This window comes from Epinephelus moara, chromosome 1 (assembly GCF_006386435.1).
Source record: "Epinephelus moara isolate mb chromosome 1, YSFRI_EMoa_1.0, whole genome shotgun sequence".
NCBI lineage: Eukaryota > Metazoa > Chordata > Actinopteri > Perciformes > Serranidae > Epinephelus > Epinephelus moara.
In genome coordinates, this window is record NC_065506.1 from 30616323 (window position 1) to 30640003 (window position 23681).

Sequence of the window (23681 nt, forward strand, 5' to 3'; positions counted from 1 at the left end):
GCCATAATAACAAAGAGAGCGGCACAGTGATTATCATGTCGGACCAAGTTGAGTTTATTGAACTAATCTGGTTGTTTTTATGCAATCGTAACACTGTCAGATAGAAGCAGCTGTGGGCAAATGTTAGTGTGTGATGACAGTGATACATGGGTTAAGTCAAACCAGTGTAAACTGAATGCATAAACACATACACACACACACACACACACACAAAATATTCCTCAACATCACTATACTGACATTTTCACAGGAGGTAGTACAGTACAAGTCCACAGCTCCATCTAGTGGTCTGCGAGGGTAAAGGGATGCAAAACACGTGTGGCTTCTAAACTAATAAGGTTGGTGATTTGCATGTTTTGAATTTAATTTACACATTTGCTAGGCAGGAAAATCTGACTGGATTAAATTACTTGATGACATGATGGCACAAGATAAAAATACTAAGGTTTTCACTTGGCAAGGACACTGACAGACAAATTAACAGAAAAGAGTTTCAACACAAATAGTGGTAGTTAGTTTCTCTGATCGACTGGCTGAGCTTCAATCAATAAAAAGTCTCTTTGTTCACTGAAAGTAAAATTATAAATTGAATTCTGATGCACGTACAGCTCACTGTTACACAAAGACACTCTCCTGAAGGCTGATCAAGTGTTAGGTTTTTCTCCTTTGACTCAGACACACTGCAGCCTTGAAGAGTTTAACACCCTTTGAATTACATTCACCTCACAAGATATGAGGGCACCAACAGACAGAATGTCCTCACTGTTTGACATTAAACACAGAAAAATGCTAAAAAAAAAAAAGGAAGACTGAAAATAACTAATGCCCTTAGGTGAAAGGGACAGTTCACCCCAAAATATTTTCCTCTTATCTGTGGTGCTATTTATCAGGAACTAGATGGCACTCAGCTTGTGGTGCTCAAAGTGTCAGATGAAACATACGTTTGAAAAACTAAACAGCAATGTCTCTTTCCAGAAATCATGACTCGGTTACTCAAGATAATCCACAGACTTTGTGAGAAGTGTCATGTAGGAACTATTTTCTTTCTGTCGAACTACACCTGGCACTGTGCAGAAGGAAGCGTGCATCTACTGCTAGCTCACTTAGCACGACTGGGCTAGCTAATGTTACAGCTCAGCTGAGGAGGACATTTAAAATGTTTACATTAAGCGCTGTCACAAGCACGAGCCTCTCATCTGAAATACATGCTTCCTTCTGCGTGGTGATACAGTTGGTGGGTGTAGTTCGGTAGAAAGAAAATAGTTCCTACATGAAACTGCTCACAAGGTCTGGTGATTATCTTGAGTAACGGGGTCGTGATTTCTGGAGAGTTTTTCAAATGTTTTTTTTTTTTGGCACTTTGAGCACCACAAGCAGAGTGCCATCTAGTTCCATTATATTCAAGAGAAGGCAGACATCTCTACGGCTGATATCTCTAACACTCAGCAACTCACACCAAAGCTATCTAGATCAGAGGTGTCAAACTCAGTTTAGTTCTGTGACCACATACGGCCAGATTTGATCTCAAGTGGGCCGGACCACTGAAACCACTGCATAATAACCTATAAATAACAACCCCTTCAAATTTTTCTTTGATTCTGAAAACGCTCATCCATTTACAAAACAAAGAAGAGAGAAAAATATGTGTAAATCCAACAGTATGTCTTAGTTTTCCCACACTGCCTTACCAACAACGTACAATCTGAAGTTTTGTCAGTTCCTCAGCAGCAGGGTTCCACCCATATAGTTTTAAGACAGAAGTCTGAGACAGATTCTTTTTTACCGAAGCTGCTGGTCGACAATATTTTGCACAATGTTCAATATCTTTAAATCTGACTATAGAAAGCATTCATTGTTATTTCAGAGAGCAGCATTCTGGTCAGAGTGGAAACGCCCCTGAGGCTATTTCACATGAAGTATCTACTCATTGTTCAAACTGCTCCTGAAACCACTCCGCCTTCACATGTGCATCAACATTAGGTGTGCAAAGTCATCTAGAAGGCAGGATTGGACCCATAGGCAGGCCGGTTCTGGCCCCCGGGCTGTATATTTGACACCCCTGATCTAGATTGTTAAATAGCACTACAAGAAAGAGAAAAAATATAATTGACTATTTTTTATTTTGGGGTGAACTGTCCCTTTAAGGTTGGTCCTGTTGAATTCTGAAGCATTACAGCCACACTGCTCTCTTTTTTAACTTAGAAAACTCAAAGACACATTTCATAATTACCACAAGACAGAGGGGATTTACTTTTCATCTGCCAGCTGTAGTGGTTAGTACATTTACACTTCATCAGCTACTTTCAGTGTCTCAAAAGAAAAGTCATGTAAAAGTAGCAACTTTAAATAATAGTTCGTAACATAGTGGTTTATAGAGCAGAAAAACTCATCAGCCACAGAATTCAATATCATCTGGTTGGTATCTGGAGTTACTTCTCAATGAAGCATTTGGAATAACAAGGTAGATTAACAAGTATTCTTTGACTCCTTGATCACACAGTCTCCAGTGCATCATTCAGCGCCCTCTTGTGTGCATCACAAGCATAACAAGACTCCACAAAGACTGTGAACCAGTCCTGTGTGTCCTCGGGCTCCTCTCAGCACTGAGACACTGCCAGTGACTCAGACGGACGGACTTAATGAAAAGTGCATGAGTTACTAATAAACGGACAAAGAACTGCTGCTCACATGATCCGCAGCAGCTGCACGCTCTGGTGAAACTAGTGTCTAACTATTTGGTTTGAATACCTCCACACAGAGCGGCAATGTGACCTCAACTGCACTGGCCAAAGTTATGACAAGTGTGAGCATTCTCAGGGAGATTTACCACACGAGAGCAGGCATGACATGCAGTGTAACAGTCTCAAAAGGAGGACAATTTTAACCCTCACAAATATTTGGACGACGAAAAAGTCTAGTTAAAGAAGGCCACTGTTTGTCAGTGCATCACCTGAATCCACATGAGAAAATGCCACAGCACAGTAACAGCTTCAAGAGTACAAATGTAACAAGAAGAGACTTGGAGCCATTGCTCTAAAGTGCACTGCATCCAAGCCGAGGTCAGTTCTTCAGCTGAGTTGTGACCAACCAGTGACTTAGACAATAATTAAAGGCGGACGATGTCTGTGGAGGTATGTCTAGAAAAAGGAGGAGCAATCCAAGTCTGTACAAAGAGGATGAGGAGGATCTGCTATCAGAGTTAAGATACAACCTCTCTCTGCGCCTCGTTGTCTTGTTCCTGTGTTTCACTGTCCGACAGCAGAGGCACAGCGATCCTGTAAGGCAAGTTATCTTTACTCAACATCCTCCTGGTGGCAGAGACCAAGCGGGAGTAGTTATCAGGGTTATACTCCGATAAAGGCTGCCGGGTGCACAGTAACGGCAGGTTGTCCCTGTCCGGCCGGGACATGAAGAGAGGAGGCCGGCGCTGGCACTCGCCGTCCTTCAGGGAGTCTGGGAGCGGCTTGCGTTTGCTTTCAGGTAGGAGCATTATGCAGAGGACGGAGAGGACGGCGAAGGAGGCGAAGATGACATGGTGGAGGAAGTAGCCGCCATTGTTCTGCAGCTCCATCAGGGAGGAGGCGGCCATGCCAACACAACCTGCTGCCAGCACCAGGCCGAGGCAACCACCTCTGACAGAGAGAGGGAGGAGAGGAACAAAAGTCAACAAGAATATCCGACAATACTTTGGATATTCTTTGTAGCACTCAAACCCCCGAGCCTATTTGTTCCTACAGAGACCCAAGTCCTCTAAACAACTTCCTAAAACAGCTGGGCACTGTTGTTCTTAGCAAACATTACTCAGACAAAAGTAAACTCTGCGTTTGTAGGGGACTATTCTTAGCAGCAGCATAATACACATTCACAATAGCTGAAGCTGCACAGGCAATACTTAATGGGATTAATTTATTGTCTGTTCTGGTCCTTTTAATGGGATTTGTGGGCAATAAAAAAATTACAGACACTCTGGCTAAGAAGACAGACACTTACCGAACCACAGTCGGCATCACCTCACAGGCAAACAGCACACTGAGCATGGCGAGAGCCTGAGAGAACAGCAGACCCACAACCGAGAGCACCAACACCAGACCTCCACGCAGATCTGACACATAAAAAAGGACAACTTATTCATTTTTACAGCTGCAACCATAATCAATAATCAGTTAGTTGTCAACTATTAAATTAATCATCAGCTAAATTGATACCAACTAATAGGTTTGAGTAATTTGTTAGAAAAAAAGCAAAAATTTTATTGATTCCAGCTTCTTAAATGTCGTTTACAACGGTAAACTGAATATTTTTCACCATTTTCTGACAGACCAGCAAACTAATCGATTAATTGAGAAGATAATCAACAGTGAAAATAATTGTTAGTTGCAGCCATTTAAATTTACTGCTTAAAAATTACAGCTGCAGCAAAATTTACAGCAGCCACCAGACATTTTCTGGCCCGGGACCCAAAACTGGCACAATCACAACCTTAAGACTTATCACGTGAATGTAAGTATGGCATCATTTTATTTTTCAGAGCATGATGGGAAGCTGGAAATGGATTATACGCATCAAAGTCATGTGTTGTTTCCTGAGCTCAAGCATAAGACAATTATCTACAGTGTTTCCTTCATATCTAAGCTGGCAAAAAACAATCTGTCATAAACAAATGACAGATCACACTCTTCTATGAGACCTATGAATTTAAAAATATATATATAATTTTGTCAAACAAAATATGTAGAGAAATGTGTTGAGTCAACTGTGAAACTGGTTCCAGTTCAAGGAGCAGAATAATGTCAGTGGTCCCTGTGATGCCTCATTGACTTTAAAGTAATCAGCTCTTTATCATGAAATGCATGAATCAATTAAGTTAAACTGTCAAAATGTTAGACAGCCATTTAAAGAAGTTTTTAAGTATCTTGTCATCACCATTAGCCATCACAGAACATGGTTAGAGGATTCATTTTGAGGTACTAATAATCCATCTTCTAACCGCTTCATCCTCTTGAGGGTCGTGGGGGGGCTGGAGCCTATCCCAGCTGACATTGGGGGAGAGACAGGGTACACCCTGGACAGATCGCCAGACTATCGCAGGGCTGACACATAGAGACAGACAACCATTCACACTCACATTCACACCTACAGACAATTTAGAGTTATCAATTAACCTAATCCCCAATCTGCATGTCTTTGGACTGTGGGAGGAAGCCGGAGTGCCCGGAGAGAACCCACGCTGACACGGGGAGAACATGCAAACTCCGCACAGAAGGGCTCCCACACCAGGGATCGAACCGGGAGCCCTCTTGCTGTGAGGCGACAGTGCTAACCACCACACCACCGTGCCGCCCAGGTACTTTTACTAACAGTAAAATAATGTGGATGTAACGTACACTGAGTGAGCGCCAGCAGCAGCAGCGATGACAGTCCGGTGATGATGGCAGAGAGCAGGAGCATACCACGCCGACCAAAGTGATTGACCGACAAACAGATGAAGATGCAGGCCAGAGCTCCGGTTATCACTCGGAGGAAGTAGCTGAAGTAGAAGTTGGAGGAGTAACTGTGCAGGTTTCTGGTGAAACAGTACTGGATGCCTGTCCCGATGAAGCTGGAGAGGGGACGAGAGAGTTAGAACATCAACCCAACACTCTGCATCAACAGCACTAAAGACAGGAAATAAATAAATAATTAAATACATTATACTCTGAATTATAATTCTCATTTATTTTAAATTGAATCATTTTACATTTTAAGGCTTTTATGAAACTCAACAGAGAGCAACACAACTTCAACTCAGCATTGAGTCCATCCCATAATTTGACTCCCAAAACTGAAACACAACTGTATTTTACATTGTTCTCACTTTACATGTTTCATAAAAAAACAGCCCTCTTCAATTATAATTTTCTTCTTTTAATTGATTTTTTTTTTAATACGGACGGGAAGGCTTTTGTTCACAACTCGAAAAAGTATTTCCAATGTTTTTAAATACACATTGTCTAGAAGTTTAAAGATGTAGGATGCTGTGAACAGTTAATTCGTACATTCACGATAACAAGAGCTCCTTTCTGATGTTTCATTATAGGGTCTATATATTTGTTTTATAAGTTATAAGTCAGGTGAATTTTTCCATACTGAGAAGAGAAAACTCACAGCGTGAAGCTGAGGATGAGGCAGTTCTTCCAGATAACACGAGTCCGACGCAGTTCCAAAACTGTAAAGTATCTCGACTGACAGTCTTCTCCGTAGGCTGAGTCTATTTCTATAAACAGAAAGAAAAAAGGATGAAAAACACCTGAAGGAATTCAATGTATCCCTGACGAGCCAACGGTTTTAAGGCTTGGTGTAATACTTCTGCACTTAGATCAAACGGACGAGCAGAAACTTTATGATCTCCACAACAGATGGATTTGATAAATGATCAAACATGACATGTGGTACATCACTATATCGGCCAAGTTTGGAGGTTATTCCAGCTGCAACCCAGTGCAGTGGTTTGCAGGGGCAAACCACTTGTTCTTGCTCTACGTAATGATATATCAAGATAACGCTTGTTATGTTGCCTGTTTCCCCAATACTTCAACGATCATTACAATAATTGTTTTAAACTTTTCTTGTGAAAGAAATACTCTGATACCAGTATGTGTGTGTACACAGGCGTTTTGTTTGTTCATACCTGACAGCATGTTTTCACCAGGGTAGATTTCATCTCGCAGACAAACCCCGTTCCTGGTGGAGAATTCCTGGAGGCTCCTCTTCACCTGGGGGATCTGAACTGTGGCCAGCAGCCAGCGAGGAGACTCAGGAAACACTGACGCACAGCTGAGGGAAACAACTCTGTTATCACATCTCAGAGAGATACAGAGCCCAAACATTCAAACATAAACACAGATGGGTAAAGAGATGCACACATGCACTAATTGTGTTTTTCCCCTGGTACCACATCTTGGCAAGAGTATAGGAAAAAGAAAAAGTTGTAACTGCAGCATTATTTGTTGTCACTTTATTACTGACATCTAAAAGGCATCTGGATACCTGTGTTTTCATTTACAAAGCTTTGCTATCTAAGTTGCTTTGATATTTTTACCCTCCGAAGTTTAGTTCAGACACCAGAGCGCAGGATATGATGTCACAATAAACTGTGAAACTAACTGAAGATAAAGACACTCATTCTCCTGAGGACTTAAAGGAACAGCGTGTAGGATTTAGTGGCATCTAACAGTGACGACTGCAGCTGAAACTTCTCCCGTGTGCCAAGTGTGAACTCCCAGTTAGGATTCCTTCAGTGTTCATTGTTCAGGAAGTTTTTGGCAGGAGCCAAATTACCCACAGAGGTCTCCTCCTCTCCAAAACAAACAGACCGGGTGATTTAAACCAATAAAAACACTGAATAAACAGGTTTCATGTTACGAAACCTGAACGCTGTTCAGTTCGTAGCGGAGGGGCTGCTACCTATGATGGTTGATGCGAAAACACAAATGGCCCTATCTAGAGCCAGTTTTTGGTTTGTCCGTTCTGGGCTACTGTAGAAACATGACGGTGCAACATGGTCGACTCCGAAAACAAGGACTGGCTTCCTATGTAGATACAAACAGCTCATTCAAAGGTAACGAAAACACACCGATTCTTATTTTCAGGTGATTATACACTAATGAAAACATACTAACCATATTATATTTTACTTCTGCCAATATAACTCTCTCTTGTTAAAGCAGTCCTGGTTTCAATGAGACTCCCTAAACAAATGTGTCACAAGAACTTTCCAAGTAGGTTTATGTATTTAAACATGTGGTTAAATGACTGAATTCAGGTGTGGCTGTTAAAAGGTGTGGGCATGAAACAGGAGCAACTACAAACATATCAGATATTTGTAGATCAAACATATCAATGTTTATTACTGTAGAGTCATCAACTGCCCTTAATGCTTCACCAAACACACACATGATGTGTCCACCTCTACATGCTACGATATCTCCACCTTACTCACCACCAATAGGAAAGCAGCAGGAGCAGAGGCAAAGTGGCCACAGCCTGGAGAACAGGCCAATCGCGGCACAGGACAGCGATGCCCGGCAACAGCAGCTCTGCGAACACGCCGAAGAAGCCGCTGACCATGGCAACCATGAGACGATGAGGAGGGTCGCACAGCTCCAACCCTGAGAGAGAGCAGGGACAGACAGATAACATCAAAACACAGCTGAAACAAAACTAATACATCTGTCCAAACCCAATTCACTTCCTGTCAGGACACGAACGCCCTCACACATACAGCTCAGAATGTTGTAATGTGTTTATACTGAATTATTTTGTTGCCCTCATGTAGAACTGGCTCAGCACAGAGAGCAGTAACTTATCGTGCAATGGTGGCATGGGATTCGTTACCAGGATATCTGACCATGGGAAAGAAGTACAACACATTTTAATAAAATGTAATAAAAAGAACCAAACGTGTTCCTGTCTCCTAAATGTGTCATATTGATTCATAGAGCTATCTAACTTTACTTAAATTAGGAGGAGTGTTGCTTAATGATTACTTTAGATCTCTAAGAGGTGATAAGATAATGAAAAGAGGGGTTTCCAAATATAAAACTAATGCCAAAACACATCAAGCAGTGGAGCCTGCAACGAGCTGCCATGCAATGGCTATGGAGAGCTGCTGCAGCCACTCTAAGCTGCGGACATTTGATTCTGCAGCCAAAGTAAAGGAGGGGATAGTTTTAGTAACTTTTAGCAGTGAATTGCGACCACAGGACACCTGCTGACCATCAGTAAACAGAGTCCTGCGACTCTTGCAACATACTGACTTTTTAATCATTCTTTATTTAAACAACACAGGACTGCAAACTACACAAAGATATCATAAGACATACAGATGTCAAGTGTCCTTGTAGCCTTTTTGTGGGTCTAAACAAAAAGCAGTTTCATGTAGTGTTCAACGTCCTTCAGAAAAACACCAATATGAGGTTTATAATTGCTAAACGCATTTATTATGGATAAAATACTTTGCCAGAATCATAACCAAGTTAAGTTCTGCCTTCATTTTTTGGGTACTTGAGGAAACCGAACACCACATCTGACCTACGTTAAAAAGAGCTTCTTATCCTGAAACACATAAAAACGCCTCCTGTCTGTAGAAAAATTTAACTGTGGAGTGCTGGAGGGGTGATCTTTTCCTGTAGGCCTGTGGGACTTTTCCACTGGATTTCAGATTATGGCAGAAAATAAACTTTGTGGCCAAAAAAACGTCACCACCACAACAGAATTGTAAAGCTGTGTTCTGTGTGATGACGTTCTGTAGTCTCATTTAGCCACTTGTTAGCCATCACCTTTCTTAAGACACATAAAAGCTTCAGAACTCATGAGCGGGGTATTTACTGACATATTTTATCTTGTAAAACAAAAACATGAAAGTCTCTTAAGCTTGTGTTAACCACAGACTTTATTTCACACATCTTACCAAAAACCTAAATGCTAATGAGCACTACAATGCTAACCCTTTTCCAAGTTTTAGGACTCAATCCTGCACCACCCCTGCAATTTGGCTCAGCTTGGTGCACTGTCATGGTTATAAATACCAAAAATATCTTGTAATTATAATTAAATAAAGTCTTGGTATAATTTGATACAAAGTGCGGCTTGTTATGTGTTAGTGAACTATAAAATAAAATGAGCCCACTGCAGCGTCTTTGATGTGATGAGGTCGATCCAACCTTACAAAATGAAGCAATGTGGTTCCTTGACAATAAACTATTTTTCTAAGATTGTCATAAATTTGTGACCTTAATCTCAAATAACATCTGAGTTTTTTCTCACACATTAACAAATTAAGCCAGAACACCATGCTAGAAGCTAAGAGATAAAGTGCTCTTAGCCTCAGGTAATGATGTAAACTCATTTGGAAGTGTGTCAAGTTGTGTAAGTGTTTTCTGAACTTTAACCTCTCCCTGCCCCCAGACCTCTGATTCTTTCCACCTCCTCCCTGTCTGGGGGGTAGAGGAGGAAAATGAGGAGTTCACTTCCTGTTCATTTCCTTGCCTTCGGTTCAGTCCTATTGTTTTTCTGTTTTTCGTCTCTGTGGAGGAGTAGCACTGGCAGGACATCGCTCAGAAACATTTCTCTCAGGCCCTCATCCCGCCCAGCCCAGCCCAACTTCAGCCTAACCTATAAAAACAAAATCTGGACTCAATCGAGCTCTGACCTCACAGGAATGTGGGAGTATGTGTGTGTGTATCAAAAACAGAAAAATGTGTGTGTGTCTTTCAGATGAGACCACCACCCAGTACCACCACCTCCCACACAGGAATGTGTACAGTGTCAGTGCTAACGTAAATAATTTCTTATGCCGCTTTAGACAGTTCCAGAAAGAAAACACACAGTATTTTATACACTATGTTCCCCTACTAGCCAAAGACGTCTCACAAAGTCATCTCGTGAAAGAGGGAAGCCAAAGTTTCACCACAGAGGGGTTACACCCCCTGAATGAGGACAGCTGAGAGGTAGAAGTAAAGAAAAACCAACCAGCTGCCTGCTGTCACTCAGCTCGGCACAACACACTTCAGTTTGTCATCAGCTGAGATTCCCCTTCAACTCCTCTACTCTGTCATAAACATGCCCACGCTAAAGCAATAACGTAAGATCATATCTTTGATTTTAGGAGAGCAGTATAAACATGTAGCCTACAGGTCATGACTCATTTCCAAAAAACTAGAGAACCACAGAGTCCCAATTCCATAAAATATAATATTTCCATACAGTTAATATATTAACCAACACACTCAACTGTTTTCTACTAACAGGAAATGATACCATATGTGCAGCGATGCATGTCAAATCAAATTCACCCAGTTACACACTGGTGGCCGAGGTAACATTCAAGGTGTTATCTGCTACTCAGTTAATTATTCACACGCACTCACACACAATTTGGGGTTCAGTATCTTGCCCTAGGATACTTGAGCCGCCTATCTTCCAATTAGTGGATGACGCACTGGACTTCCTGAGCCACAGCCGCTATACAAACTACATAGTAGTTTGAGTTATTGGTGGCAGGGTCCGCCATTCCCACAATGGATTTAAATCACCTTCAGGTTCTCAGGAAACACTGCAGGATGTTTCATTTTGGAAAACTACTCACTACACCATGTTAACAATGGAATCGGATCGTGTTTACGACATTACTGTAATTTAACCTTTAATTAAAACAATGTGAGTTTGTTTGGCTGCACTGTTATATTTCTAATAAAGTAGCTGCTCAAGGAGAATTTGCTGTCGTTTTAAATTACACTGATTGTTACCAACAGTAACCATGAGTGCCACCAAATCAACCAGAATGGAAATCTTAAGGATAACAACTTTAACTTCACAAACAGACATCAAAATGATTTTATAGTTAATTTAGTTCACAAAGCTGTCTACCACCATTTACAAAAATTGCTATGATTTGTTAATGTTTTTTGTTTGTTTTTTTGCAGCTGAAAGTAGCTCCTTTATTTCCTTTGTGCATTGCATCGTGGGAAAGTAGTTCAACAATATCTGAAAGATACCTAACTATGCTGCAATGTGACCAGGGATCAAAACTGTTGACTGTGTATTAATTGATCTTAACAGTAATGTCTACTTCAACAGTAAAATCATCATTTGTTATCAATCACTCAGTAAACGGAGAATCCAAAAAAGACAAACATTCCTCATGAATTGAACTAGGGGAGGGCCGTGTTTAACAACAGCTAAACTATCAATACAATTCAAAATATTTCTCAGTCTGATAATCAGAGTGGGTCAAAGTTCGAGAGCCAGTCTGGAGGTGACACGTACTTTGATTTTAACTGCATGCAGTCAGGAACACTTAAGCAGAGGAGAGAAATGAGGTGAAGCAGCAGCAGCAGCAGCAGCAGCAGTAGCAGTTGCTGCTGTGCCCTTTTTAAATTGAGTTGGGTTGTCCATTACTAGATACCATCCAAAGGTGAATCACTAAAATCTCTACTTTTCAGTTCAGTTTTTAGCTTGAAGTTTTCACACAATAACAAAATGCGTATTGTGCACCCACTGTGTTTTTTTGTCTGACTAATAGACATGATCTGGTGAAGGTAATTAAATTATCAGAGACTGAATGATGAAAGCTAAAACATACATGTCTTTGATACAAGGTCATAGTAAAGAGACATCAAATGAGGAGGGGATGGAAAGTGATTACAGATAATCTGCATTATAAGGTTACATTTATCTACAACATATCTTTACTTAATTCACTGTTGAATTCTTACTGATACGTATACAAATGTGCTGATTATTCTACATAAGGAGTGGCTGGAATATTTTTCCATAACTGCATCTATTTATCTATGAAGCCACGATTAAAGATCAGGTTTTGATGCTGAAGCCAGCCACCGAAGGAAAAATTCATATAAAGCCATTATCTTGTACATAAATCCTACTCGGACAAACAAACAGGAAGTAATATAGAAAGCAAGAGGTAAATATTTATGTGATTGATGATACTAACAGGGAGATACTGTTACACTCTTGCAATCTCCTGTCAAAAAAAAAACCATGACAGTAAAACTGTTTACCTGTCACCAGTAAATGATTGTGTCATATGTATTAAACTGACTTTAAACTGTCATTATATTGTGTTTTAGTTCTTGTTACTCACTTTCAGAAGTCAGAACTAAAAGTCTAACTGTTTGTGCTTCTTTAAATAAAGATAAGATTGCAATAAAGATAAGTAGGATTTCTAGTTTGCTTCTGTTAAGAGCACAATGGAATTTTTCTTATCTTTGACCGATAAGATATTTCACCTGTTAGCCACGTAGAGAGGCTTACGTCAGGCATCTTTATACAGTATTTCTCATAATGATAATCTAAATGTTTGTTTTGACTGGGTAAAGCACTAAAAGAAACGGACTGTGTAGCTGCTCCTTGGACACAACATATATGCAACTAGCGTGACAGCACTTTACTCTACACTGGCACAAGACACAAGGCCACGTTTAATTACATTAACATTATCTAACGTTTACATAACATTAGATTTTCTGCAAATTATACATATGTTTAACTGCAAACTCTGGGCTGAAACATAATGGCTGCTTAAAGACCTTAAATATGACGTCAATCTAAAGAAAATTAAATTAAATAAGTACTTAATATTGAGACAAAGACCTTAAAAACATATGGAGTTGAGGGACTTTCCTTCCTTCTAATGACACTTAAACATAATAACAAGCAGCACGTCTTGAAGTGTGAATAATTGGATATACAGTAATGCTCATGTGCCACTGTTCTCCTGTTCGTTATCCATTGGCTTTTAATTTTGCTTATTTCTTGTGTCTGCTTTGCTACTTTACCTATTTTCATTTTGTTCTGTACATTCAAATCCAGCATCACATGAAATCAGAGAAATGTGATTACACAAAATGACATTTTGTGCACCAGTGAGAGACTCAGAGCAAAGCCCAGGAATCCTTAAGTGCTCTCTAAAATAAACAAAGTTGTGAGTGGCTACGAGCGAGGCAGCTGAGGTTGTTTTTTTCCCCAGTCCCCTGGAGAAGTCGATTACTGAATAAGGCTCCCCAGTCCCCTGGAGAAGTCGATTACTGAATAAGGCTACAGGAAGCTTGACCGCAGGATAAGTGGGAGAAGAGATAAATGTATGCAGGATACTCACTGGCAATGTACGAGGATACGAACACACCGGCGAGCATGGCGCCCTGAGAGAGACGCAGCAGCAGAAACACCACGGCGCTGTTGGACAAACACACGGCCACCCCTAACAGACTGGACAGACTGATGGAGAGGAGGAAGCAGAGCCGACGACCAAACCTGGAAACACAAATGCAGTCATGTTTCTATTATCTGTCAGTGACAAAACATACACAAGTGAAGTAAGGGAGCTAAACAAGTGGTAAACAAGCATTTAAAGAATAAAAGCATATGAATAAATTGTGATTAATATATAAATGAACTAATAGACTGTGAAATCAATTTAAAAATTACCAAAACTCAACTCTATTAGATATTTTCATTATACTTATTTTAATTTATAAAAGAGTCATTTTTATTTCAAAATGACATGTGTCAAAAGTCTGCTTTTATTTTGTAATGGCTTTTCCCTAGGTACAGTTTTATTTTACAGAACTTTTCACTTCATAATCAATGACTATAAGGAAATAATGGACGTAGCCAAAGAGACATCACCCATTGGTTTGTGTTTCTGAATCAAATATCTTGTGGCTGCTGTAAATAAACACAGTGCACAGAGAAAAAAAAATCTCTCTTTTCAGTTGATCAGCAGTGTTTCCACGCTGTGTTTAAGGAACCTATATATTTATATATATATATAGCTATATTTCTAGTTATCTTGACTGTGTGGCCTTCAATTTGCAATTCCTTGGATATTGAAGGCTACTCCATGTTAGTGTCTTTCTTATGTATTTAATATCGAACACCGGGGTTCCAAGTTAAATATAATTATTACTTACCAGTCACACAATGTACCAAGGAGGATGTATCCCAGAATCCATCCTGTCATGAAGCAGATATGCTGCAAAGGGATTTTCCAGTAGTCGCTGCAAACCAGGTTCCACTGCAGAGGAGGACAAAGAAGTACGTCGACATACCGTCAAGCCAAAACTAAACTCACTGTCTAAGTGTTGTACAACATTTTTATGAGCTCCAATTAAAAATGTTTCATGTGGTTAGTGTTTTTTCTTTAATCAATAAGGCTGAATTCCTGCACTCAGTCCCAAACCTGCTTCCCACAAGACTTAAATCTTGAAAGATAGGTCACAAATATAAAGTTTAATTCCTAAAAGAGGCTCATTAATCTCCTAAAATGTCTGGGCACTGTGGTTTTTAGCAAATGTTACTCAAACAGAAGTAAACAGTGCATTTATTGGGGACTATTTTCAGCTGTGGATTAATACACATTAGGTGCTACAGTGAGTATTTGCGGCAGCAGGACGGTTCACATGAGGTTGGTTAAAAATAAACTACAATGCCCAGGTTCATTGTTGCAAAGGGATGTGTCACCTTGTGTGACTCGTTAATGAGTTTATAATTGTTTGTGAGCAGCAATGGAGGTCTGATGCACGGAGGGACGAGCTAAATCAAGAATAACCTTGCTAGTGAGATCAATTAATGGTTGTGATTGACGCATGCTTCACAGTATACGGTAACATTTCAGACTTCAAACAGTGGCTACCTGGAGTGAAGGGAATCAGACTAGAAACTTGCAGCATGCTTCAGAAAACAGACGACAGCAGGGTACATCTGATAAGCAGCAGTATATTTAAAGCACTCCCCAAATAACTTAGGGGTTATCTGTATACATCATAAATATGTGGTTAACTCAATTTATTCTTGAAATATGATTGGAACATTCAAAGACTTAAAAAGGTACACGAACAAATTGTCGCCAACGAGCTGCATTCATCATAATCTGACACAAACACGGAGAGATTTCAGTGAGGAAGCAGGAATGTAGATCCTGTCGTTCCCAATTGAGTTAAGACGTCTGCTGACAGTGTTATTACATTAGAACAAAGTAGTGCACAAAGTAGAGGCTGCCAGCGGCTCCACGCCTGGTTAGTAACCGGTCGCTGCCTGTGAGAGAATTCTTCTCCTTTCCCTCTGTCTGCTCCACCATGTGCTCTGTGTGCAGCTGGGACATTTCATGACAGTAGAAAGCATTTTACAGACATTATAGATTCAAAGTTTGGGATCGAAACATTAAAAGGACTAAAAACAAACCCCCAACAATGCTACATCTCTGCGCATCCACAAAACTTCAGTGGGATTAGTGCTCAGTCTCGGGAACTGCCCATTGGTTCGACATCCCATTGTTCCGACCATATTAAACCCATTGTTCCGAAGTCCGTTCCGAAATCATCATGATGCCCTGTGGTTAAGGTCTGGTTAGGTTTAGGCACAAAAACCACTTGGTTAGGGTTAGGAAAAGATCATGGTGTGGGTTAAAATGAAAAAGAAAGTGACAAACACATAAGCCGTGAGCCTGCTCCGCCTCAAGCCTTTCCCAGCTGACCCAGAGCCGGTCGCGGCGCACCATCAAGGCAGAAATACGCCCGCCGGGAGCCGTTCAGCACTGCGGACCGTCGGACTAATGGGATGTCGGACCAATGGGCTGTCGGACCAATGACACAGACCCCTCAGTCTCAAACCTCAGAGCGCCAAAAACTGCCAAGTACCAAAAGCCGGTATTAAATACTCACTCAGGTTCATACCTTTTTGTTTTTTACTTATTCTTTGAACAGATGGTTTGTGATTTAAACCTTACCAATTTAAGATTATACTTGTATAACTGAACAAGCTTGTTGTTGGCATGTTCTCCCTGTGTCAGCGTGGGTTTTCTCCAGGTACTCCAGCTTCCTCCCACAGTCCAAAGACATGCAGGTTAGGCTAAGTGGTGACTCTATATTGGCCGTAGGTGTGAATGTGAGCGTGAATGGTTGTCTGTCTCTATGTGTCAGCCTTGCAACAGTCTGGCGACCTGTCCAGGGTGTACCCTGCCTCTCCCCCGATGTCAGCTGGGATGGGCTCCAGCCCCCCCGCGACCCTCAACAGGATAAGAGGTTAAAGAAAATGAATGAGGCTGAGTCCGGCTCTTAACTGTGACTCGTTCAAAGAATCCATGCCGAAGTCCAGCGTTGCGTTTTTATGATTATTTATGAAACAAACAACTGAGAAATGTGAAAATAATGTGAAACCCACACCTGTGCCAATTACAACCGGAAGTGAAAGTGACCGAAGAATGTGCAGCCTAACAAATAATAAACAGCGGAGGTTAAATACAAATTTTGGCTCTTACAGAATGAATGAATGACTAAACAGCTGCTGTTCATAAAGTATTTAAAGGGATATAAATGAACTGTGGTAAACCTCCCTCCATCTAACCAGTATCTAGATATCCCTCCTCTCCCCCAGCAAGACTCCGCTGGATGACCCATGCTGCCACCATGGACTGAATATAGAAGAAGACAGTATAGAAGCAGCTCAAGAGACAGACTCGCCTCTCTTTCTTTCTTTCTCTGAAACTCAGACCAAACTCCGATCAAGCAGTAAAACCAGGCAGTGCTGATCGAATACATGTCAAGATTGTGTAACCGCATTGCCTATTTTTCATGTGTGTATTGTGCGCAGTGTCTCCATGCTGCTGCTGTGTTTGCTGTGTGGCTATCTGAATAAACACAAGTTCATTTTGGGATATGTTCAATAAAAGCACAATATGAAGGTCTTAGAACTAGATTTTGATAGTGTCCCTCATCAACTTTTTCACAATTGGTGATCGAGCCCTGAGTGCAGGCATACAAGGAGGTCAAACAGTCTGACCTGCTGGTGCACTAGGTTCAAACACTGCAACAATTTTGTAATGTATCAAGTCAAATCAATGAAAATGGCTTCTGGAAAGAGAACGAACATCCACAAGCTGCTGCTCGCTCATTAACAATCACCTCAGAGATTCAGTTAATCGACACCTGTCTCACAAAAAGACATTCTGAGCTTTCCCCAGCTGATAGTAAAAGACTACTGTACTCTGTTTGTGTTTGAAGGTGATGAGCACTATTGTGTTGTGCTCAATTTTTCCTCCATTAAAGTCTTCCCTTGCTGCAACAAATGACGTCATGTCCACAGGAAGCTGTTGCTGGCGAAGGAGGCGGTCAGGGTCGCAGGAAGGAACATGGAGGCCTCAGACTTCCCTGCAGCGTCACGAAAGAACAACAAGGAAAATTCTCCTTACTGCCAGGATCTAATTCCTTGATGCCGTGATACACACACAAGACCTCGAGGGACAATTACCCATAATGACTCTGTCTTCCTTGTAACCGCCGTGGTTTGGATACTACACCAACTCCTCTGATGTTGTTTTAGTGTGCGACACAGGAACAGATGTAGTGTGCTCGTGGGAGGTGTTTGCACGGGGTCACACTGAGAAATATTTTAGTTAGAACCCGTTATCAGTGTTTGCAGACTGGGATGGATCCTTGAGCAGCTGAGGTCCAAGGAAGCAGACAGAGGGGAAGATAAACACCTTTCTGCTGCCTGAATACACATGTGGTTGCACAACAAGATCATGTCAAAACCCATCGCCATGAAGAATGTGAGACACACAGAGGATCCATAGTCAGCCTCGCACACCCTACCTCACAGTCAACACTTGAGTTTATAATCCTACACTGTATTTCTATGGTCTAAGGAGCAGTAATGTCTGCACTGCCTGTGTGAGCTGCTACCTGTGACCCTGCAGTGTCAGGCGGCTGAAAGGTGAGAGTGAAACACAGTTTTAACTGTTCAGCCTGAGCAAATATTGACTGACTGCTGCCAACAGCCGTCTTCATAACCACACATGCTTTCAGTTGAGATAAACTCCTGCTAGTGAGCGGAAACTGGAGCAAATCCAATTCAGCACCACCATCTTGGAGCAAAGCCAATGATATAAATGTAAATGGGAGGATGTTGTTTCTTTGTATAAATATTGTGACAGTTAGTTGTAAAATGGGGTAAATAAAAACATGGATAAAATCAACAACATGCAGTCAAATTAGATCCAGAAAAGATGTTTTTGATGCACTGCTGTGGCTGTGACTCTTATATCAGCCTAAAAATGTGGATCTTTTGTTTCTCATCTTCACCCCTGCATCTCCAAATTGAAGCCAAACACCCACACAGCCCTGAGAGACGACCAGCAGGCTCAACAGTCCCTTACCTCCGTGACAAAGTTGCTGTGCAGCCCCGCAACATGGGAGTACTCCCACCCCACGGTGCAGGACACCCTCTCCCTGGGCACCTTCTCGGAAAACTCCGAGCTGTTCGCTGGATACTTGAACAACTCGCAGTGGCTGAGCCCGGAGCCGTTCACCCAGGGGATGGTGAGGTTCAGGTACCCCTGTCTGGAGAAGTTGCTGGGGAGGAAAGCGGACGGCAGCAGCTGCGGGTCCGTCCTGCAGTGATACGACTCCGGGATCAGGGTGTAGAAGACGTCGCTGAATAGATTCAGCATGACCGCCAAGTTTGGGAACCAGCTGAAAAGAACCACGAGTCGGTTGTAGCGTCCATAGCCGCCGATGTGAGGGAAAATCTTGGTCTCATAATCCATTTGAAGACGAGTGTTTGTTGGAGTGCATGAGTCTGGGGCCATTGAGCAGTGAGTGCGCACGCTCGACAGCTCAGCTACACAGCAGCAGGTAAAGCGCGCGGGGAGGAGGAAGAGGAGGATGAGGAGGGCGGAGGCAGCTGGGGTCGACCTATGAGACACCTGCTGGGCTGCCTCAGTGACTCAGTGCAGGGTGGCCCCTGAGTCACAGAACAACAGTCAGCAAACAGAGACGGGAAAGAGGGAACTAAAGTTACCAAACATCTGTCACCAATCAAATTATTTTTGGATCTGTGCGTCCACGTGACTCAGCAGATGACTTGTGACAGCTCGTGATTACATAGTAAAATATGGCAGCTTTAAATGAGTTTAAATTCACTTTTCATTCTTAGCAACATGGGCGGAGTATGAGACAAAAGGCTCCTGGGTGCAGACATGCAAAAGGCCCCACCCCCCCTACTGCACAGGAGCACATGTATCCATTTTACACTAATATTAGTGCGTCAACAGGTGTTTTTAAAACAGGGTAAACCCGCTGAAATAGGCAACAGACTCCTTTCCCACTGCCAGTAGACCAGAGCTGTGCACACGGCTCTGCAGCAGACGAGTATGCCTTTCTGTGTGTGTGTTTTTTTTTCCTGTGTGTCATGAACAGACCGGACAGGTTAGTAGAAAGCAGCATGGAGCGCTGTGAGAGCTTTACTTATTCAGTCTCTCTTTTGAACTCAGTGCAGACTCATTTGGATCGATGTGTAAGCGCAGACGATGATATCATCTCCCTGGTAAAGGGGCTAAAATTAGTGCATTCACCCAGGTGTTGTATTTGCCATCGATGCCCATCAGAGCCGGAGCAGATAAATACCAGTGACTACTGCAGAGTCATCTGACGTGGGAGTGGATGATGATTGTTAAGTTTCCCATTACATTAAAAAGTCAGATGTAAGCAGGTGTTAGTGGGGGTTTTGTGCAGTGGGGAAGGGGCTCAAAACTTTTTGGTTTTGCCTCTTTTGTTTTCTGTTGTTATGCATGTCTTTGTAGTCATTGTACATCTTTTTGGGGTTTTGTGTCTCTACTTAGTTGTTTGGTGTCACTTTATGTTTGTTTTCTTGTTGTTTTGTGTCTCTTTGTGGTAGTTTTGCCCCTTTTTGTCATTATTTTGTGTCTATTTGCAGTCCCTTTGTATCTTTTCATGCTCTTTTTTTGTCTCTTTGTTGTCATTTCGGTCTCCCGGTTGGTACGCGTTAATTTAAGTGATATTTTGCAGATGAAGGTCAGAGGGAGCCCTGACCCTTTAGGCCGTGGAGCCAGTACGTGGTAGCCCCCCTCAATAATCCATCCATAGCTAGAAATATGGAAGTCGGACATTAAAAATGAGCAAACTGTAACTCATAAGTCTACAACCCCTGTTGTTGTCAAATGATTCAGTAGTGCACTTTCATGAAGCTGGGATACAATTGATAGACAGAGTTAAAAAAAAAAGGGTCAAACTCAAAGCGGCAGCAGAGTTATTATAGTTTCTTTCTTTCTTTTTTGATTTGTTTAATTTTCTTATTTTAATTCAGTTTACTCTCACTTAGTGTCCACAGTGGGTCTGCTCCTTTCACTTTAGTTTTAATTGTTTAAAAGTGTTACGTTTCAGTTTTGTTTTTATTAGTTTCAGTATTAGTTTGGGTTTTTTTGGGGGGTATTTTTCAGAGGCAAGATATAAGAAGTTCACAATAGGTATTACAATAAAAACACAGCACTTTGTGAAGGCAGTTGACTCACAGTTACGGAAACATCCCAGTGACAATAAGCACACGCACTAAGGCTTCCTCATCCCTGTTGTGTTGACCAACTTGACCAAAGTGGCAAAGATTGAAATTACAACTTTTGTATATTTTTAATTTTAGTTTGTTTTCTATGTACACAATATGGTTTCAGGTATTTTTCATTTTTTCTTTAAGTCTAGTTTTATTTTCATTTCAGTTAACTAAAATGTTTTTAACACCTGCTTTTAGTTTTTTCTTTAGTTTTAGTAAACTATCATAAACTTGAATGGCAGAGGCTGAGTTATCCTAACATATATCTTGACATTTATAGTCCACAGTGTGGGTCAAGCCCCCAAAAGCTGGATCCTACACTTCCCATAATGCATCAGTGTCTTTCATAAGACCCTGCCTGGCCCCTAAATGTCCAGTGGTGTCGAACAAAACACCTTCAGCTTTAAAATGCAGACTTTGTGTTTAAAAACTTACTGAAAATCCAGTTTTAATATCAAGGACTGAACTTTTACAGGATACTTCTGGTGTTAGGAATAAATATTTCTGATATCACAAAAAAATAAATTGTAATATTAGAGGAGATAGTCAGTCGATTGTCAGTTTTTATCACTTAGGTCCTAATATACATCCAGCTCCTCTAAAATGCAGCTATGTATTATAATATTTATTTATTTTTTATTTTAGTTGCCTGATTTTGCCTATTCAGTGCTACATTTGTGGCCTCGAAGTGCCAGTAAGTCCAGATACTAGAGGTTTATTCAGCCTGAAACTAAACTTGGCCTTAGTGTTGAGTGTTAGCTGACACTGTCTGTAGTGGGATCAGTGGATCAGTTGGGATCTGTGACCTCAGGATCAAAAAATGCATGGTGCTAATGTTCAGCAGGTGACTTGAGATTGTTCCGTGTGGCTTTACCTAGAATCATCATATTACATTACACTGGAAGTCCAGACACAAGCTACAAGGAACTGTCTTATTTTTATGATTCATGCAAATCCAGGTGATGACTCATGAAGACAAACTGGTTTCTCTGCATTGTGACAGTACAGTTTATAATGGTGACTGCAATAAGTGCCATAAATAGGTTTGGCAAAATTATGTAATCTGTTTGGTGACAGGATTCAGATGAGCCTGAGTTAGATAAAGACAAAGCTATATGAAGATGTTTGAAAATAAAATGATTTATTATTCTCAATGACAAGCCTGATAAATAGCTCTGATATGAACAGAGATGTGATTTTGGTCAGAGATGTTCAGGTTGAGCGAGTGAGCTCTCCCAGGCTGCTTCTCATACGTAACAAATTTGGTAGCTGTGTCACAGAAGGAATTTCAAGCATTCGGATTGGGAAACACTGAAGACCTCTGACAGCAGAGCGTTACCTCATCCTGCTGTCAACAGAAACTGGTCTCCTGGACCACCATAATAACTCTGCTGGTCTTTATGTTGAGGTAAATGTTATTTAAATGTATATTAATTACTTGAAAGGGGAAAGTTCAGATTTTTTGAACTGGGGTCGTATGGGGGAACTTATCCATAGACAGTGTATTACATACAGTAGATGTGAGTCGGCATGCCCCCAGTTTGGAGAAGCAGGCTGGAGTCCGACATGGAAGCTAAGCAATGTACTGCTGTGGAGGGGTCAGCAACAAAATGTATTTTAGCCACCTAAAAACATCCGTATCAGTTTAAATGTACGCTGCGTTTCTAATATTTCCAGTGCTTTACTTTGCAGTCAGACAGTGATTTCCAACAGGAAAATGAAGCTAGACTCCTCTGAAGAAAAACAGTAACTTAACATTGCTGAACACGGCAGCTGTGCATCTTCCGCGCCTCGATCAGTTTGTTTGTGTTATTGTGTGACGTTGGTGTTTAAAGGGTTAGTTCAGATTCACCAAAGTCACACAATAACACAAACTAACTAACTGATGGAGGCAGCGGAAGAGCAGCAGCTCCTGTGTTCAGGCCTGCCGTCAGGAGGGGTCAAAGCATACAGATGGCCTCCTGAAATTGCTTAGATTGGATTTGACTGGAAAACTACAAGTTGACAGCCAAATACTCTTCAGACTTTTTAGACCATTTAATTTGTTCACTCCTGATTTCTTATGATTTAATGCCTTGCAATAATTTCCTCAATCAACGTTTGACTTTTCTTTCATCATTTATTTGAGGGCATTTCACAGACAGAATGAGGCTAAAATACATTTTGTTGCTGACCCTGTCCACAGCAGTACACAGTTTAGCTACTGTGTTGGACTCCAGCCTGCTTCTCCAAACTGGGGGCGTGCTGAGTGACAACTACCATAGGTAATACATTGACTGTGGATAAGTACCTCATACAACCCCACTTCAAAAAATCTGAACTATGCCTTTACAGTATTTAGCTTAGGGTCTTAGCTACAATAAATGTTTCAGTGGTTTATGTGCACAAATGTTCTCTAAAATTAGGTGATTTGTGATTCAGGTCATGTTGTGGATTGGTGCCAATCAGCCCCATCACCAACCGGTCCTAAGGACAGAGGGATGTCGTATGCTGTAAAGCCCTGTGAGGCAAATTGTGATTTGTGATATTGGCCTTTATAAATAAAATTGATTGATTGATTCACAATCATTTGCAAAAAATGAAGCAAGATTGCTTCACTGCATGTCTGATGAAGGGCAGGAGCCTGAAACGTTACATCTAAATAAATTTTCAAGGAGCAGCTTCTGGTGTGCGGACTTTATCTTTTATTTCATACTTACCTTTTGGTCCAGCACCCAGCATTAAGTTTTTTGGGATGTGCATGCTACCTTTACCTGTTAGTGTTAAAAAATGAAGCAACC

The 23681-nt window shown here is 41.3% G+C and overlaps 1 protein-coding gene across 1 annotated transcript; it reads right to left on the minus strand.

Moving 5' to 3' along the window:
* Positions 1 to 32: 32 nt before the first annotated feature.
* Positions 33 to 23089, minus strand: slc22a31 (solute carrier family 22 member 31). The gene is made up of 9 exons (XM_050040263.1): positions 18713 to 23089; positions 14472 to 14575; positions 13658 to 13812; positions 7979 to 8147; positions 6668 to 6813; positions 6145 to 6253; positions 5385 to 5599; positions 3991 to 4102; positions 33 to 3632 (listed from the first exon to the last, which is right to left on the minus strand). Exons 1-9 carry the CDS (start codon positions 19142 to 19144, stop codon positions 3200 to 3202), a joined length of 1875 nt encoding a protein of 624 aa, XP_049896220.1. The 5' UTR covers positions 19145 to 23089; the 3' UTR covers positions 33 to 3199.
* Between the last annotated feature and the right edge of the window lie 592 nt (positions 23090 to 23681).